We start from the raw sequence: 19,508 nt of genomic DNA on the forward strand, positions 1-19,508 counted from the left end.
ATGCCAACACTAATGCCCAAGCTACAGTTCCCCAGCCCCAGTCCTCAGGAGCGGAAGCAACTAAAATAAGAGCAATGAGAGCAGGGATGTAGAGGGGCTCTCTTGTTTTTGCTTTCATGGGAGAGCTGTATCTGTTTCTGGTGTCCATGTTTACACTTGCTTCACAGCTCTCCTGGCTTGTTCCGGGCTATGCACCTAGTGTGAGCTGAGTGCTCACATTAGTCACAGCTCTTCTTTTCTAGTTTCACAGAGTGAGAGATTCACTAGCTGCTGCCATATGTTTCTCTCCCACCCCACGTGGCTCAAGCTGCCCATCCTCAAACCTATGCCCGTCCTCCCACCAGCCCTGCTGGTGCTCTGTGCAAGCTCCCCACCAGCTCTGGCAATGTCACCCACACTTCATTGCCCTGCCCTTGCCCACCCTGTTAGCTCTCCCTGCAGGCTTCTCTGCTAGCCCTGACAGCATGACCCACACCCAACCCACAGGGCTACCCCCAGCCCTGCCAATGTCCCTCATTCCCAACCCACAGCCCCTGCCCCACCTCATCCCTGCTGAAGGGGAACTCCAGCTACCCTCCACCCCCAGGCCCCAGCCCCCCCCACTTACCCCAGTGGGTCTGCAATCACATCAGCCAACTCCCTCAACACCCTCAGGTGCATCCTATCTGGCCCCATGGACTTGTATACATCCAGCTTTTCTATGTAGTTCCTAACCTAGAGGGAAGCAATTATTTTGGGCAGAGGACCGCTTACCAAGTTTTGGCAAGCTGTCAAGGGCCACATGGGTAGCCCTGCCCCTTGACAGGTGTCCCACTCCCTGGTCACCATCTTGGGACCAGAAGTCCCACCCCCTAACCTCTGACCTTCGCCACTAGAGGTCTTTCCCCTTGGCCCTGGAAATACTTCTTTCAGCAGGGGGTTTTGCCATATCAGAACCAGAAAAATACCAAATTATATTCTAAAAATCAAACATCTACAGCATCCATTAACTTGATTGTGAAAAAATATTGCTGTCCTGATTTATATGTCTTTCTGTAGTGTACACAGAGGTGATCACACAATAGCTTAAAATTAATTCTTACTCTTGTATGCTGTGGGGGGTGGGGGCATGGGGCATGGGTATAGGTTTGTGGGGGGCTGTGCATGTGTGGGTATGTGGAGAGGGTGTGGGTGTGTGTGGGGTGTTTGGTGGGGGGGTGGATAGGTGTGGGGGTGAGGTGAGGGAGCATGTGGCGGGGTGTGGTTATGTGGGCTGTAAGTGGGTATGGGATCTGTGGGGGGATGCACGTGGAGAGAGGGTGGCTGGGGTATGTGATGGGGTGTGGGGGTCTGCATGTACAGCAGTGCAAGGGAGTGTGTGGGTGCACACACACTGTGCCTCCCTCACTACACGCACACACTCTCTCTTTCCCCCTCCCTCATTGCATGGACACACACACACACACACACACACACACCCTCCCTCCCACTCTTGGCCCTGGGGTACTGGAATGGTCCTGTGCGCTCCCATGGTCCAGTGATGCAACCTGGGGCCATGTGGTGCTGGAGCAGGCATGCAGGGAAGCAGTGAAAGCAGAGGCAGGCAGAGGTGACAGGCAGCCAGAAGCAGATAAATATTAATTTTCTAAATTTTTTAGGTGCCCTGTGGGCCACAATGAATGGCCTGGCAGGCCAGATCTGGCTCGTGGGCCATATTTTGCCTGCCCCTGCCCCAGTCTGTTCTTTCACCACTGAGGGATGCTCACCTTCTCCCCAAGCTGTGCTGCCCAGTGCAGTAGTCTGGGAGCTTTCATTGCCTGTGAAGACTGAGTTGAAGAAGATACTGAGCACTTCAGCCTTTTCTGCATCCTCTGGCACAAGGTTGCCTCCCTCATTCAGTAAGGGACCCACACTTTTCCTGATCCTCCTCTTGCTACAACATACTTGTAGAAACCATTCTTGTAACCTTTCACATCCCTTGCTAGCTGCAACTCCAGTTGCAGTTTGGCCTTCCTGACTTCATCCCTGCATGCTCGAGCAATGCTCTTATATTCTTCCTTAGTTATCTGTCCAAGTTTCCACTTATAAGCTTTGTTTTTGTGATTTAATTTACTGAAGAGTTCCCTGCTAAGCAAAGGTGGTCTTCTGCCATACTTGCTAGTCTTCCTGTATATTGGGATGGTTTGTTTCTGCACTCTCACTAAGGCTTCTTTAAAGTACAGTAAATCATTCCCAAAGCAACTATTATCATTAATGCTGTGTGATCCAAGTCAGAATCTAACTTGCTTTACCCAACTGTATCTATAAGGTAGGCCAATAAGAGTAGTGTGTAGTGAAATAATAAGGATTATGATAATACTTTACCCTTTTAGAGCACCATTAATCTAAATTTCTCAAAATGCTTTATAAATATTAATATAAAGAACCTCAAAATGATACAAAATAGGTCTAAAGATTACATTATCTGTCAGAAAAATAAATGAGGGATTTTGAATATACAAATAAAACAACTCAGTTGACCTAGAAGGAGCTCATTTCTCATAGTCACTTACATAAGTATGGCCATAATTTATAGGTCATTCTCTGCTTCAGTCCACATTTTAAATTTGACTTAAAAATCTATTCTCAATTTTAGTGCTATCTTCTGCTGAACTTTGTCAATTTCAAAGGACTCTCACCAGTCCAACAGCAGACAGAAAGAAACATTAAAGGGTTATTTAAGTTCCAGCTCAAGCTATTCAAGGACCTAACAATGACTAAAAAGCACCTTAATAGTCCAGATGAGATGCAAACAGAATCTATTATGGATTAGCAATGTCCCTCAGTCTGCTAAAAGAGTGCACATTTTGCATGCATACTCAATCATGTGTTAGTCCTTACTAAGGAGATTTTGGGATCTTAGATAGAAACTGAATTTTCTGAGTCACTGCTAAATCCATGTCTACCAGGTGCAGAGTATACAAATACTGTATACCATTTCAATCAATATCATCAATAAAATCATTGAGGTTGTGCATTCATAAAATGTTACTCCAATTCTTGGTTAGTTAACATCAACAGACTCAGTATTTGGCTCAACATATCTGGGAGTGGTTGAGCCCATCTTTTGCCCAATAGGATAGTAAGCATCTGCCCAAGAAGTGACAGCCCTGATTTCTAAATGATCTTTATCTTAACGGGATTCAAAACCACATTTTCTATTTTCCATATGGTGCCCTAGCCCCTAGACTATGGGGTTCCTGCTCCTCTTGTTCAAGCAAGCCTAATGGGCACTGAAGAGTGCAAGATTCATAGAGCTAGAAGGAGAACAAGCAAGAGTGAGTGCAATTCCATAGCTTAGTAGTTATGGCACTCGTGAGGTTCCAGCTCCTGCTGTCAGGATTATTTCTATTCATGACTGTCTAATATAGAATGTAGAAGCAGTCCAGGCATCATAACTGGGGGCATGTGTCCCCCCAATCCAAAGGGAGTGTCCTAAGTACCAAGTCACATACTCACACTCACTCTTCCTTGCTCTCTATATTACAGAATACAGTTCTCCTATAATAAAGTGAAAAAATCTGAGTTTCACAGTGGGTCATACTTGTTCAATCTATACATTTCTTCATTCTTTTTTCCTTTTTATTTAACTGTATGTCAGCCTCGTGAACCAAGATGCACCCTGTTATTGTGACACACAAATGTTTTTAAGGCAACATTTGGGAAAAAAGTAGTGTATTCACAAGCAGACCTCCAAAACTAACAAACCTCTGGCAAGAAGCACAGTATTTACTGAACTATGAAAGCAATTCAAAAATAAAAAAGAACTTCAGTCCCCCCAGCAGGTGTGAGGTCTTACATTTACCAAAAATCAAGCACTTTGGGGAAAAAAAGTAAACCAAAATTAAGATATTCCAACTTATTAACTCAACAACAAGAAAGTATGTATACAGTAACAATAACGTATTGATGAGTATTGTGGAGACTTAGCTGAAATTCTGTATTGTCCAAAGTAGGGTAAAAGATAACTAAAGTCCATGGAGATCCATAACCATGCTATGTAAAAACATTTAACCACTTCATTACATTATAAGCAAAAAATGAAGTTGAAAAAGCTAGTGCAAACGTGTTTAAGGTCCCCCCCACCAAAAAAATTCCTATAATGAGAACATTTCAAGAGCCCTTGTAACTCACACTTGAGTAACACAGCAAATTTTAACATGAGATGTTAATAAAAGAAAAATTAGATGGCATGAAACAATGTATAGATTGAACATAAGCCTGCTGGAACAACAGAACAAGAAAAGGAATTAGAAAGGTACCAGTTAAGTGTAAAAAAGTTTCACCATCAGGGATGTCATCACCCCCACAACCTGCTGAGACTGAGGACTTACTACTACATTTTTTTCTGGTTCTGAAAGAGGTCCTGACCAAGTCAGGAAAAAGAGTCAAATGTCAAAGCAAGGAAGTGATCAAAAGGTTATTACAACTCCACTCCCTAGTTTGTAAGTTTCCATCAATTTTTACATTTGTAGTTTGTAAATTTCTATCAGTACCCAATGCCTACCTCTTTTTAGCATCTCTCTTTTAACTTCCACATAATAAAGCTTAGTTAGGTCATCCAGGATGACTGCTTTGGGTAGTTAAAAGGGAAAACTAAAAAAATACAACAACTCCTTAAGTAATCTGGTAAAAGTTTACCCAGTCTCAGAGTAGCTAATAAAACTGAATGCAGTGTTTGTAATTTTCCAGCAATTATGTTACTAGTTAACAGAAACTGCATCTTCTTGGCTTTTCCATTCTTTTCGTTCCCTTGGGTACCTTTCTTTAAGATGAAACAAAGGCAATATTGAACTTCAGCAATTAGAAATATAAAAAGAGCTCTTAATAGCATCTGGCAAAATGTCAAACAACAGATTTTTCCCTCTTAAAAGACTAATAAATCACTAAAAGAGGAGCAGAATAAAGGGAATCATTAAAGTGAAGTTTGATAATGTTTTCATAGATTTTTCATAGATTTCATAGACATCAGGGCTGGAAGGGACCTCAAAAGATCATCGAGTCCAGCCCCCCGCCCAAAGGGCAGGAAGTCAGCTGGGGTCATAGGATCCCAGCAAGATAAGCATCCAGTTTCATCTTGAAGGTGTTCAATGAAGGCGCTTGAACCACCTCCGGTGGCAGGCTGTTCCAGACCTTGGGGGCTCAGACAGTAAAGAAGTTCTTCCTTATGTCCAGCCTGAAACGATCTTGAAGTAGTTTGTGACCATTCGACCTCGTCATCCCTTGGGGCGCTCTGGTGAACAAACGTTCCCCCAGATGCTGGTGGTCACCCCTGATAAACTTGTAGGTGGCCATCAGATCACCCGAGCCTGCGCTTTTTCAGGCTAAAGAGCCCCAGGGCTCTCAGCCTGTCATCGTAGGGTCTGCTTCCCTGACCTCTGATCATGCGCGTGGCTCTTCTCTGGACTCTCTCAAGCTTCTCCACATCCTTTTTGAATTGTGGAGTCCAAAACTGGACACAGTACTCCAGCTGCGGCCTCACTAAGGCCGAGTACAGGGGGAGAATGACGTCCCGGGATTTGCTTGAGAAGCATCTATGGATGCAAGCCAGCGTTTTGGTCGCTTTACTAGCCGCCGCATCGCATTGCAGGCTCATGTTCATCTTGTGGTCAATGATGACCCCCAAGTCTCTTTCTTCCATAGTGCTAGCCAACATAGCACTGCCGAGCCTATAAGGATGCTGCGGGTTTTTTTTCCCAAGGTGGAGAACCTTGCATTTATCGGCGTTGAACACCATCAGATTCTCGTCCGCCCACTTGCTGAGCCTGTCCAGGTCAGCCTGGATAACCTGCCTGTCTTCTGGTGTGGATGCTTTGCCCCAAAGTTTGGTGTCATCGGCGAACTTGGCCAGTCCGCTTCTGACTCCAGTGTCCACATCATTAATGAAGATGTTGAACAGTATGGGTCCAAGGACAGAGCCTTGGGGGACCCCAGTGGTCACAGGACACCACGATGAGTGACTTCCATCGATTACTACCCTCTGGGTCCGACCCCGGAGCCAATTTTCCAGCCAGTGGATCGTGGAGGACCCAAGGCGACAATTGGCCAGTTTCTCCAAGAGGCGATCATGGGACACCAGATCGAAGGCTTTTTTAAAGTCAAGATATATGACATCAATCTCTTCTCCCTTGTCCAGGTGATAGGTCACCTGGTCGTAGAAGGAAATGAGATTGGTCAAGCAAGACCTACCTGCAACAAACCTGTGCTGGCTATCCCTTAAGATGTTGGCGTCGGCCAGTCCATTAAGGATGGCCTCTTTAATAAACTTTTCTAAGATCTTCCCCGGGATAGAAGTCAGGCTGATGGGCCTATAGTTAGCCGGATCCACTTTCCTCCCTTTCTTGAAGATAGGCACCACATTGGCCTTCTTCCAGTCTTCGGGCACTACACCAGAGCGCCAAGAGTTTTCAAAGATCTGTGCTAGAGGCTTTTAAATGTTCCTTCTACTTATTTATGCTTAATAAATGACTAAACTGTTTACATTATAGCTGTTTTGCAATAATGTAACTTTATACAAATTCTAATCCACAAGTAACTGTTCTGTTCTGACTGTAATACCTTAACCTAGCAACTTTATCTTTTCCATAACAGTGCTCTCTTTTGATTAAGCACTGAGGAGTTGTGGTGGTCTATTATTGTTATTGTGGTTGCACCTACAAATCTTAGTCATGTAAAAGCCTATTTCCTAGGCACTATACAAACACATGAGAGAAGTCAGTCCTTGTCTCAAAGAACCCATAATCTATAGCAGATAGGGAAACAAACTAAGAGAATAAGGGATTAGAGAGAGAGAGGGTACATTATAATAGGATGTTTCAGATTAATCATATAAGGTAAACAAGACAATTCACAGTGGTGATTGCAATGGTTCATCTCCCATAGAAAGGGTGAGACTAAAAAGAGATTTTAAGGAGAAGAAGGAGGTGGCTTTATAAATTCTGTAAAAGATTTTTTCCCTAAAAAAAGTGTGTGTTTATATGGGAGGAGTGAAAGTGTTAGTAGAAATGGACAAACAAGCAATCAAGGATGGCAAGGATAGTGGAGCAAAACTGGGAGATCCATGTTGTGATAAGATAAGGAAGGATCACTAGATTGGAATTAAGTTGTGCGGTATTATGAAGTAAAGAGAAATATATGTTTGATGTAGGCGATGAATGAGTTAATAGAAGGACTGAGCATAGGACTTGGAGCTAGAAAACTCCTGAATCTTTACCCCGACTTAAGTGTTCCTAGTTCTTGGTCATGTGCTCACTCTCTTCGCTGGTATCCCCTCCTTTGCATCAAAACAAAATTAATCTTCCCACTTCTGAAATACTTCACATATATGAAATTAGAAATCAAGGTGTGCAATTTCCATAGGCTTTTAGGCATCTCTAAACCAAAGAGCACAGATATAAAAAAGTATCTGCTTTCAAAGTATAATGATATATACACTGTTGTGAGCCTAGTGTACCCTCTTAAGTGTCACATTGGGCATTCAAACTTCTTGTTCAGAATAACTAGATACTTAATCACACTTATGTGAATTAAGTTTAAAAATTAATGAAACACAGAAATTCAATGCTTTTCAAACTGTAGATCATAACTCTGCCTGCAGGAGAGGATGAAGATACTCAGGGAAACTGCATAAAATTTGAAAGTTTGATTATAAAAAAGGCAAAAACAATCTCACTCCCTTGATTTCTGTACACTACATTTTAAAAGTTCAATTTGATCTCTTTCAATGTCTTGAAACACATGTAAACATACATATACTATGTTACATAGATTTATCACTTAAGAACATAAGACCTGGCATTTACTGGGTCAGACCATAGATCTACATTGCCAAGTATCCTGTGTGTCACAGTGGCAGGGAGCGGACATGGTATGGCCAGTGTTTTTTCCATTCCTCTCCCACTTACAGCCTTCAGCATTTAAAGCCTAGGAAGTTCTGATACAGAGGCTGTGGCCCTAACTCCCATGTTCAATAGCTGCTGATGCACCTTTTCTTTAAGTATTTGTCCAATTCCTTTCTGAATCTGGTTAAACTGTCAGTTTCCACAATATCACATGGCAATGAATTCCATACTTGAATTACACACTGTTTGAAAAAGTTTTACTAGCTTTAAACTTACTACCTACTCATTTAATTTGATGATCCCTAGTTCTTGTAGCCCCTTTAGTCTCTCCTCATAGGGAGGCCCTCCACACCACTAATCATTTTTGAGATGTGGGGACCAGAATTGGGCACAGTGTTCCAGAACTGGACGCACCATGGGTTTAAAAGGGGCATGATGATACTTTGTGTCTTGTTAACAATTCACTGGTTAATAACTCCTAATATTCTGTTTGCCTTTTTGATGGCTGCTGAGCACTGAGATTATGTTTTTATTGAACTGGTGACAATGACTTCCAGTTCCTTTCCTGTGTGCTAACAGCTAATGTAGAGCGCATCATAATGTAGGCATAGTTTAAGTTATTCTTGCCCATGTGCATCACTTTACACTTATCTACATTGAACTTTATCTGCTACCCAGTTGCCCACTCACTCAATAGTGCAAGATCTTTCTGCAGTTCCTCACAGTCTGCTTTGGTCTTTGCCGCTTTGTATAATTTAGTGCCATTGCAGGGGGAAACCTCAATGGACATGTTGGGCAAAGTAAAGATGGCTACAAGAGGATCCATGGGGGACAAGGATTCAGAAAGGGAAAGGATAGTAGACTTCGAGGTATCTTACAATCTTGCTATTTCAAATACATTCTTCCAGAAACAAGAAGAACAACTGATCATGTACAAGAGCGGAGGTAGAGAAACTCAAGTGGATTATTTGCTAGTGAGGAAATAGGACTAGAAAGAGGTGAAAGACTGCAAGATGACCCCAGGACAGAAAGTTGTCATGCAACATAGAATGGTAGTCATGGATATGAGGGTGAAAGGAGTGAGGCATACTAAATATCAAGGAATGCAGAAAATTAAGCAGTGGAGATTGCAGCAGGACAATAAAACAAGGGAGGCTCTCACAGCAAGTGTATTGGAAGATTGAAGAAATAGAAGACCCTGAAAGTTGGTGGCAAGAGGCAGTGAATAATATCAGCAAAGTGGGAAAAGAAATATGCAGAGTGTTATCTGGAATAATGCCTGTTTGGAAGAAAACATGGTGGTGAATGAGGAGGTCCAGGAAGTGGTAAGGGAGAAGAAGGAGAAATGTAAGCAACGGAAGATATAGGGGACCCTCTGGATTTTGAAGCATACAAAATGGAGAGGAAGAGGGCAAAGAGGACTGCTGCTAAGACCAAAAACTATGCAATGAACAATTTGTACCAAAGGCTACAAACAAAAGAGGAACAGGAGGAAGTGTAAAGGATTCTAAAAGAAAAGCGAGTTTGACAAGCGATGTGATGCATGTGAAAATGATTGAAGATGAATCTGAGTTTGTTGAAAAATGAAGAAGAGATTAAGGGCAGGTAGAAGAACTATTTTGAAAATCTGATGAACAGAGAACCCAAGACGTTTGAGAACAAGTGCCACAGAAAACCAAGGCATAGTGACTGACATCAACAGAGTGGCGGTGAAAAGAGCAATGAACAAAATGAATAGGAAAGCAACAGGACCTGATGATAAAGCAGTGAAAGTTTGGAAAGTCTTGGGGGAAGGACTTGGTGAAAGCTGTTTAAAGCAATATTTTCAACAAAGAAGATCTTGAATGAATGGAGAGGGAGTGTGCTGGTGCCAAAATTCAAACATACAGGTGATGCTGTCCAGGATTATGGCAACTACCAGGGAGTCAAATTGAAGTCTTACACTTTGAAAGCATGGGAAAGAGCGGTGGAGAATCACCAAACACCAAGGAGGTCATTGGAGAACGCCAGGATGGATTCATGCCAGGGTAAAGCACTATGGATCTGTTTTTTGCAATAAGACAGATGATGGAGAAATACAGGGACGGCTGTAAAGATATCCATTTCATTTTTATTGACCTAGAGAAAGCCTATGATCATGAACTGAGGGAGGAAATATGGGAGTGCCTAAGAGTTAAAGACGTGCCAGAGAAATATGTCAGAACCATCAAGTACATGTATTGGAAATGTATAACGAAAGTGAGGAGCAGTTCAGGAGAGACAGTTTTGAGGCGAAGGTGGGCATACATCAAGAGCCAGCTCTGAACCTGTTCTTGTATGTGGTCATGATGGATGTGTTTACTGAATAAAAAAGAAAGAGACTGCCCTGGAATATAATGTTTGCGGATGACGTGGTCATTTGAGTTGAGAATCTACAGGAAGTGCAAGCTGCATTGGACCAATGGAGAGAAGGAAGAGGAATGAAGATTAGTCAATCCAAAACAAAATATATGCACTGTGATTTCTCTGAGGTACCTGATGTTGGAAATGTGATACACAGATGAAAAACTTGTTCAAAAGGTTGATGAGTTCAAGTATCTAGGTCAACCATTCAGTGGAATGCAAAGTTAGATGAAGACTTGAACCATCAAATAACAGCAGGGTGGAGAAACTGGAAATTGGAGACAGGAATGTTATGGGATATGAGAGTATCAGTGAAGCTGACGGGGAAAGTCTACGAAATGTGTACATCCAGCACTACTGTAAGAAGCGGAGACATGATCCCTGAAGAAAACTCAAGAAAAGAGACTGAGCATGACAGAGATGAGAATGCTCTGATGTATGTGTGGAATGACAAAGATAAAGTGAGGAATACTTATATCAGAGGATTGCTGAAGGCAGTGGACGCATTTAAGAAAGTACAAAAGAGAAGACTGGCATGGTATGGACACGATCAAAGGAGTCCAGAAGAATATGTGGGAAAAGAACTTACCAGAATGGCACTACCAGGGAGAAGGGGAAGAGGAAGACCAAAGATGAGATGGAGAGATATAGTGGAAAGGGACATGAGAAAGGAGCTGGAAGAAGATACATATGACCAAAACCAGTGGAGAGCCAGGATCCACAACAGCAACCCCATTTAGACCAGACAAGAGAGGAAAGAAGAAGGATAATTTAGTGTTGTGTCATCCACAAATTTGGCCACCTCACTACTCACCCCCCTTTCCAGACCATTTATGAATATGTTAAACAACACTGGTCCTAACACAGATCCCTGAGGACCCTGCTTTTTATTACAGCTGGGTGAAGCTTCAGTCACTGATTCAATTCACCAGAGATTCTGCCCAATTCAGCAGCCAAATCTCCGGATCCAAACTGAATCGGAACCCCCCAAATCGATTCAGAGAGATTCGGAAAGATTCGATGATTCAGACATAGACACAGGTTTAAATGTTTTTTCTACATACCTCAAGGTACCAGGAGGCTCAGAAATGCTGGGGTGGATGGAGCATCCCACAGGAGCATGGGGGGTTCCCAGCATGCTCGGCAGTAGACCTGAAAGTGGACCAGAAGCACTTCCAGTCCACTTCTGGGTCTGCCAGGGAGCACGCAGGAGACCTCTCCCCTTCCCCCCAGCTCAGCGACTGGTGCCTCCTGGGTCTGGGAGGGCGCTCAGGGTCCCCTCGCAGCTGATCGCCTGGTACCTCAAGGTATGTCAAAAAAACATTTAAAGCTGTGTCTATGGCTGAATCAGACAAATCGAAGCGGGACAGTGATCCAAATCAACTAATCGAATCACTGTCCCCAATTTGGGCTAAATCTGAATCGAATACGGCCCATTTCACACACCCCAACTGTTTATTTGTTTCCATCCTGAAAACTTACCACTTATACAGGTTTCCCTTGCTTTATGCTGTACATGCATTCATGGAAAATGGCGCATAACTCGAGTTCGCATAAAGGGAACCCGCTTTACCATGTAACAAATAGGGATATGTTCTAAGACCTTGACTGTACTGACCTCCAGACCCATTTCTACCACTTTTACAAGACAATTTTGTTAGTCACCAACAGCAGACAGCACACACAAGCACAGAGTGCTGGTGAATGTTTAGCTGGTGTGAAGAGAGGGTGATGAAGGCTTCATTGATGGTCCAGGGAGAGAGGTAGGAGACAAGGTAGCGGGACGCTTAGAAGCCATAATGGGGATGGTAACTACAGAAACATGTCTTGCAGACAATGAGGGAGGAGCACAGATCCACACAGGAGACTATTTTGGTGTGCGTCACTCTCACAATGCACCGCACAAAGCAGCTGACTGCAGGCTTCTACCATACCTATTGCATAAGAGTGAATTTACCTCTCATATAATGAATTTTTGGTATAAAAAGGGTCATCGCATAAGAGTGAATTCACACGTACAGAACCCGCATAAAGCAAGGGAAACCTGTACTCACTCTTTGTTTTCTTTCCTTAAGCCAATTTCTAATCCATGAGTGGACATTCACTGTAATCCCATGGCCACCTAACTTCACTAAGAGCCTTCGATGGAGAACCTTGCTGTCACAACCCAAGGGTGTGATTTTTGTTTTGTGAGTGCTTCGGCACTGCTAAATTGTTCCCACTAAATTTCAGCTTCTTTGCACGGTGGAGTTTTCTGCTGCAGAGGAAAACCCCGGTGCAAAAGAATTCCCGCCACCAGTAGCTTTCTTTGCAGGGTGCATTTCTTTCTTACAGCACAGAAATGCACGTTGCAAGGAGTTCCCGCCATTCGTATTCAAATTTGTGCCCCACCATTGGCTAGTTCTAAATTATTCCCACGTGGCGGCTAGTGATTGGCTTGCTAGCCGTATAAAAAGCTTGAGTGGTTTCCACCCAAGTTGGAGGACTCCACGAACACCAGGAGGAGGAGGAGACTTCACGTCTCATGAAGATCTCTAAGCGCTGCGGAGCCTATTGAACCCAGCGTGAATATCAAGAAGGCAACAGGGGTCTGATCAGCCTCTAGCCTCTCCCCGTCGCCGTTCGCAATCCTCGACGTATCCCTCTCCCTGCGCGCACAAGTTCCACGGAGCCTAGCAAACTTCGTGTGAGTCTATTCAGAGTTCTGTTCTTCGAGTACTTTCTTCGGTTGGCACGACGGGCTCGCGGTTTAGAGCCTCCAACCGGATGGGCTAGAAGAATGTTCACGGGAAGGAACTCTTGTCCGCCTCTCTTCTTTTCTATCTGTAACTGCAACTCAAGCAAGTTTTCCTGCCTGCACTGCGACCATCTTCGGTGTAAGTAAATAATCTTAAATCAACCATTACGCGTCCGTGACTAATTCTAGCGTGTCGCCTGTTTTCTCTGACCCAGAGTGCCCAGGCTGCTGGCCACAGCCCGCGCGGCGCGAAAAAGGGCCCGGAGCGCTCCCGGCCCGCACACTTGCCAAAGGCTTTTTGGAAATCCAGATATACTATGTCAACTAGGTCACCCTGATCCATCTGCTTATTGACACCCTTAAAGAACTTTAGCTTGATGAGACATGATTTCCTTTTGACAAAATCATGCTGATTCCACCCCAGCAGGTCATGTTCATCCATGTGCTGAACAATTCTTTATTTATTATTGTTTCTACCAGTTTTCCAGGAACTGAAGTTAGATTCATTGGTCTATAGTTTCCTGGGTCCCCTCTAGAGCCTTTTTTTAAATACTGGATTCACATTGGCAACCCTTCACATTGGCAACTATTCCTCTGATAGTGAGGATGTCTTTAGCAATAGGTTATAATTAAGAGTTTGACAATTTCCAATTTGAGCTCCTTCCAGGATCTATTATGAATGCCATTAGGTTCTGGTGATTTCCTACTGTTTCATTTATCAATTTTTTCTACAACCTCATCAACTAAAATCTCAATTTGGGTCAGCTCCACAGACTTGTATCTAGAGAGAAGTGGATTTGGTAAGGAAATCGCCCTAACATCTTCCACAACAAAAACAGAATGCATTTAGTTTCTCAACAATAGCCATTTCATTCTTTAGAGCTGCTTTTACAGCCTGATCATGCAAAGACCCAACTGACTCCCCAGCAGGTCTTCAGCTTATTATGTACCATATTTGCTCAAATACAGGGTAAGTTTTCTCCCCCACAATCAGCATAAGGAAAAAAGCCCCTTGCCTTATATTCACATACTTCATTAACTTCATTCTTGATCATTAGATCATGCTGTCAAAAGCAGCATATGCTTAGTAATGGAAACCAACTATGAAGCTCATTAAATGCAGCCAACCCTGAGTGTAACTATAAAACACGTGGCCCATATTGAGCAAACATGCCAATGGGAGCCATTTTTCCCCAAAATGTTATTAACAACACAATTATCACTCTCTACTTACAAAGCTACCCATATTGAGCTACCCATAAGGCTTCATAACAGAAACAACTACATATCACACACATACGTCTACATATATTAAACCCTTAAGCAACATACATCAACTTCCCACAAAAAACAAACACTTACAGAAACCTTTTTCTTCGTGCAGAACCCCATACCGTATTACCTTTCCCTCTGGCATCCATCGGGATCCCTAGCGCACTGATTTCTCTCTCTCTCTCTCTCTCATTTGAAGGCCCAACTTCTCCAAGTCCCTCCAGTTCCCCACTCCCATTATGGAGCTTTTTGATCAATTTAATTTCCCCCCCGTAGCTTCTCCATACTCTGATGTATGCTTTAACACCCTTTCCATCGAAAGTCTACATTTATATCATCCATGTATAGGAAGGATTTTATGCTCCGCCCCAATATCTTTACTCCACTTATGACCCTGTCTTTTCTTATTCTTTGTGCTAATGGTTCCATACCACATACAAATAGGAGTGGTGACACGGAGCACCCTTATCTCACCCCTGTATAGATTTTTAAAGTCCAGCTTAGGTGCCCATTAATTTGGACTTGATTCTCTGCTTCTCTATACAATAACTTTATCCAATGTATATATTTCTCTGGGAATCCCATTTTTCCTAGCACCTCAAATATGTAATCATGATCCATTCTGTCATATGCTTTTTCTAAATCTAAGTTTGCTATAACTGTGTTTGTCTTCCTCTCTTGGATATGGGACACCACATCTGTGACTACACTGATCACTTCCGAGATCCTTCTACCTGGTATTTCATATACTTGGTCTTCATGTAGTGTCTTCTGGAGGTTTTTCTTCATCCTCAAAGCCAGAGTCTTTGCCATTAACTTACAGTCCATATTAAGAAGTATAATTGGCTTCCAGTTTTTCAGAAGTTCCTTCTCTGCTTTCTTCTCACCAGGCTGGCAGACTGACCCCTGGAACCACTTGCCAGCCAGGGCTGCTCCAACCCAGCTCAATGTGCTACGGTCCCAGGCATACATTCAAATGGAATGTCCAGAAGCAAAAAAATCCAGAGCTATAAGCTCTGGAATTTATTCATACACAGTAAGAGCATGTATAGATGCACCCAGTGTGCGCATCTACATGAGACACTAATTAGCAGTAGCAACAAGCTATAATGATGTAGCTCGTCACTACAGTGATGTAGTGTTGGTAGGCACAAACTGTGACGCCAGTGCTACTCTGCAGTAGCTCACTGTTACAGCGCAGTAGGGTTGGAAATGACCCATGCACCACTGGGACTGCATAGTAATGGCAGTTACTGCACAGTCATTTAGTACTTGCTAAAGTGCTGCAAGTGTGGGGGGTGTGGAGGGCTAGCCAGGCATGAGGGTAACATTTGCTAAAGCAACTTACGAAAGCAAGTACCAAATGACTATGAAGTGACCAGATTGGGGGCATATGTGGACACACCCAATAGGTACAAAAGTACTACTTAAAAATGTGTTTGTAGAGTACAGTACCTGCGCTAAAACTTGCAGGAGTTTCAGAAAATGTAAAATGCATCAATTCTGAATGAACTAAATATGTAGGTACCTATAATAATTTGCCTATATGGTAAATTATATTTATTTTAAGGTTTGTGTTTTCATGTGTCCTTTACTTCCATGAGATCAGAGGGAGCACGGTCTGGCAGTAACAAAGAGGGGAATGGACTGCAGGGGGAAGATGTGTAGGGGGACTACCTGGTCCCCTCCAGATTTTTTTCCCTTGCTGTAGCAAGGCAAACCTCCAATAATTAGGTTTTATACCTGAAAAATTATAACAAAATTATAAATTTTGCAATTATAGAATCTAATTATTGGAAGTTATTTTATAGTTGAGTAAATATGGTACTTTAGCAAATTTTTATTGTCACCTTTTATGTCTCTAGCAAGTTTTTCCTCAAATTCTTTCTTAGCTTGTCTTGTTATGGTTTTACATTTGATTTGCCAGTTTGTTCTCTTTTTTTATATTCCTCATTAGGACTTGATTTCCACCCTTTGAAAGAAGACTTTTTTCAATTTATTACCACTGTATTTCTTCCATTAAACCATGATGGCTTTTTTTGGTCTGCTTTCTATATTTTTGATTTGTGGTATGCATTTGCTCTGTGCCTCTTGTTACCATTGTTATCACTGATACACACTGGGCATGTCTACATGTGCACACTTACTGTGTAGTAACTTAGGTTACTGTGCAATAACTGAAAATTTCTGCACAGTGCAGGCATGCATCTACATGTGTATGCTCATACTGTGTAGTAACGATGGCGACTTACGCCAATTTGGGCATAAATTTGCCACCTGCGTGATGCAGGTAACAAATTTACACCCGAGCACCTACTACACAGTAACACATGTATAGATGCATTACTGCGCAGTAACACTGTGTGTATGGACTGATTTGGGATTAACTTCCAGTTTGGTCCACACACAGTGTAACTGCTCTGTAACACCTGCACGTGTAGACGCTGGCTTAAAAACCGCTTACTGCACAGTAACTTACATGCAATTAATGCAACTGAATATACTCAGGCTCAATTTGAGCTGAAGTAAACTAATCCCAACATCACCATCTACATGTGCGTTTAAGCACAGTATTTTACTGCACTGTCAGATACCACTTGTCTCTGACAGGACTATGTGGCAGAACAGTAAATTAGTGTACTGTGCCTTAATTTATTCATATGTATAGACGGTGATGCTTTACTGTACAGTTAATTATTCTGCTTCACAGGAAAGTTTCTTGTGTAGATGTGCCCATTTACTTTCTCTTTCAATATGTGAGGGACTTGCAGAAATATTTTCCTTTCAATAAGGAGTCACCAATGTAGAAAAGTTAAGAAACATTACAATATATGTGGTCCTGAAATTATAAGAGCTAGGGAATAGAGATTTCAGAAGTAATGCAAATGGCTAAACAAAAACCCAAGTAAAAAACAAAATCTTACACAATGTTAAATTTACCTGTTCCAAGTAATGTAATGACAGGTTGATATATTTGGCTTCTGTCAGTAGCTGGCCTCCAACTCCAGTCTTTGCAACACGCTCTGAACCAGCCAAGTCAACTAAATGTAGCTTGGAGCGTCGGACAGTTGCAGATCCTGGCTCTTTGCTTGAGATGTGAATGGTGAAAATGCAGTGGGAACGAGTTGAGGCTTGATTCACTGGAGTCTGTGAAGAAAAGTACAAAAACAAATGTTACTAAATTTTGACTCAAGGAAGAATAAAAATAGGTACACTTTAACACCAGGACTGACAAATTTAGCTATGTCAAGAAAAGGGCTGCTCATCCCCAGCCTGTGGGTCAGATCTGGCCCTTATGCCATGTCATCTGACCCACAGGGCACCCTAGGGGTCTGTGGAGAGCCCCATGGATCACAGCCCTGCATACTAGGTTGGGTGCACAGGCAGTACAAGGCCCTATCTTGGCACATAGGGGCAGTGCAGGGCCCCCGGACCCTGATCACAGTAAGTGGAAGTGGGAAGGGGCAGTGCAGGGCCCCTGGAGCTCGGGCCCCATACATGGAACCAGGCAGAACTGGCATGGGGCCCCAGAGCTCTATCTCTGCACATGTAACTGGGCAAAGGCAGCAGAGAGCTCCCACAGCATGAAACCCACATGCAGGACCAGGCAAGGCCAGTGCAATGCCCTGGTTCCCAGGTGCAGGCAGTAGCAAAGCCCTGAGGCCTGATCCCAGTGTGCCAGGTCCAATCCAGCCCACGGACAAGCCTCAGGCCTAATGTGGCCTACCAGGCCAAAATGTTGAGCATCACTGGTCTAGAATGATTATAAACTGCTACAGTGATTCCATTGCAAAGAAAGGGCCAAGTTGTAAACTCTAGACACCCATAAATGAGCAGTTACACACATGGCAATTTCTAGCAGCCTCAAGGGCGCTTAGGTAATTAGCTATTCATCAGTTGAAATAAGATATTTAAATTCTGACCCAAAATTTGTCACTGTATTAAAAGAAAGCAAATTAGAGAATCATTTATCTTAGTCTCCAAAGGGTTTCATTAGGAGCCTAGTCATGATCCACCATGAGCTTATTCTAACTGAGAAGAGGCAATACAGTTATACAATTCTTTGGAAGGCTAACAAGCATAATGAATACATCTTGATGGCAAGAACAATCACGGTTAAGTTTACTTTTAAAATGCTTCCTTTCATCAAAGTCTCTGGAATGTGAAATTTTCCAAAGCTTCAGAGACTACCCATTTCAATCTGATATTTTTAGTATCCAGTCAGAGTCTACGGCAAGCTACTGATTAGAAAGGAGGTGAAGTCTGAAGAATCCTAGGAGAATTAGAATATATGAGTTTAGTCCTCATTATGAATAACATCATAATGGAAGACAATTTCTACCAGTGATTCAAAAAAAAAAATCTGTGCAAAAACAAATACCTAAGAAAATTATTTGCATGCTTTCTATGGGAGTTGATGAATGAGAGCAAAAACCTCAACCTAAGAGAATTCTTTAGAAACCGTTACATGGAAAGAACTGTTTAAAAAATATTAGCTGCTAATTATTTTAATTTAATGTTGTGGTACTATAAGCCATGATCAGAGGGCTAAAACATTTGAAATACATTTCCTTTTAATTACTATATCCCAAATCTAGTTTGGTAAACCAGGTATCTAAAAGGGACTCAGACAGAATTCAGGAGTCTAGTAAAAGAAAGTGATCCAGAATATTCCTGTTCCAGTGGCCACAAAACTAATGTAGCAAATACATTTTGGATTGAAATGGCATATTTAAGCCACTTCTGACTACACCATGCTAACTCAGTCCCAGTCCATGGCACTGTAGCAAATACAGAAAAACTGTACTGTAGCCACTATTAAAGCAGTGTTGGGCACATGCCAATAAACATGCCCAAGACAGAGAGCCTCATGGTAGTGAAGGATACGACCTGGGCATGTACCAAACAACATCTGCTTTATACTTTGGGGCTGCAGCCTGCCTGGAGCAGACGTACTTAACTGCAATAGCTCCCTAGCACAGCTGGAGGCAGTATACACATGCCCTCAAATTCCCTCTAGCTGCATCTATACTTTACTGAAGAGCTTTACTGCGCTTCCTGAAGAGTTGACTAATCAGCTCCGCAGTAAAGCTTCACTGTCTACATGTGTTTCAGTATTAGCGTGCAGTAAATTAATTAACTCCAATGTAAGATGGGGACAGTATATCTTAGGGTGCAGTTACTTACTCCACTGAAACACATGTGTAGACAGTGACAGGAGCTGGCTGGGGCACAAGGGTGATAATGCGAGGGCTGCC

General features: G+C 42.7%; 1 protein-coding gene across 3 annotated transcripts in view; it reads right to left on the bottom strand.

The window, feature by feature from the left end:
* KIF6 (kinesin family member 6) overlaps positions 1–19,508 on the bottom strand; it is a 438,203-nt gene that overhangs the window by 274,771 nt on the left and 143,924 nt on the right. For all 3 annotated transcript variants that reach the window (XM_025197847.1, XM_006018586.2, XM_006018585.2), the window contains exon 7: positions 17,191–17,397. In XM_025197847.1, coding sequence (XP_025053632.1) covers positions 17,191–17,397 — 207 coding nt within the window. The remainder of the gene's footprint in view (positions 1–17,190; positions 17,398–19,508) is intronic.

The sequence above is a fragment of the Alligator sinensis genome, unplaced genomic scaffold (assembly GCF_000455745.1).
Source record: "Alligator sinensis unplaced genomic scaffold, ASM45574v1 scaffold198_1, whole genome shotgun sequence".
NCBI classification, from domain to species: domain Eukaryota; kingdom Metazoa; phylum Chordata; order Crocodylia; family Alligatoridae; genus Alligator; species Alligator sinensis.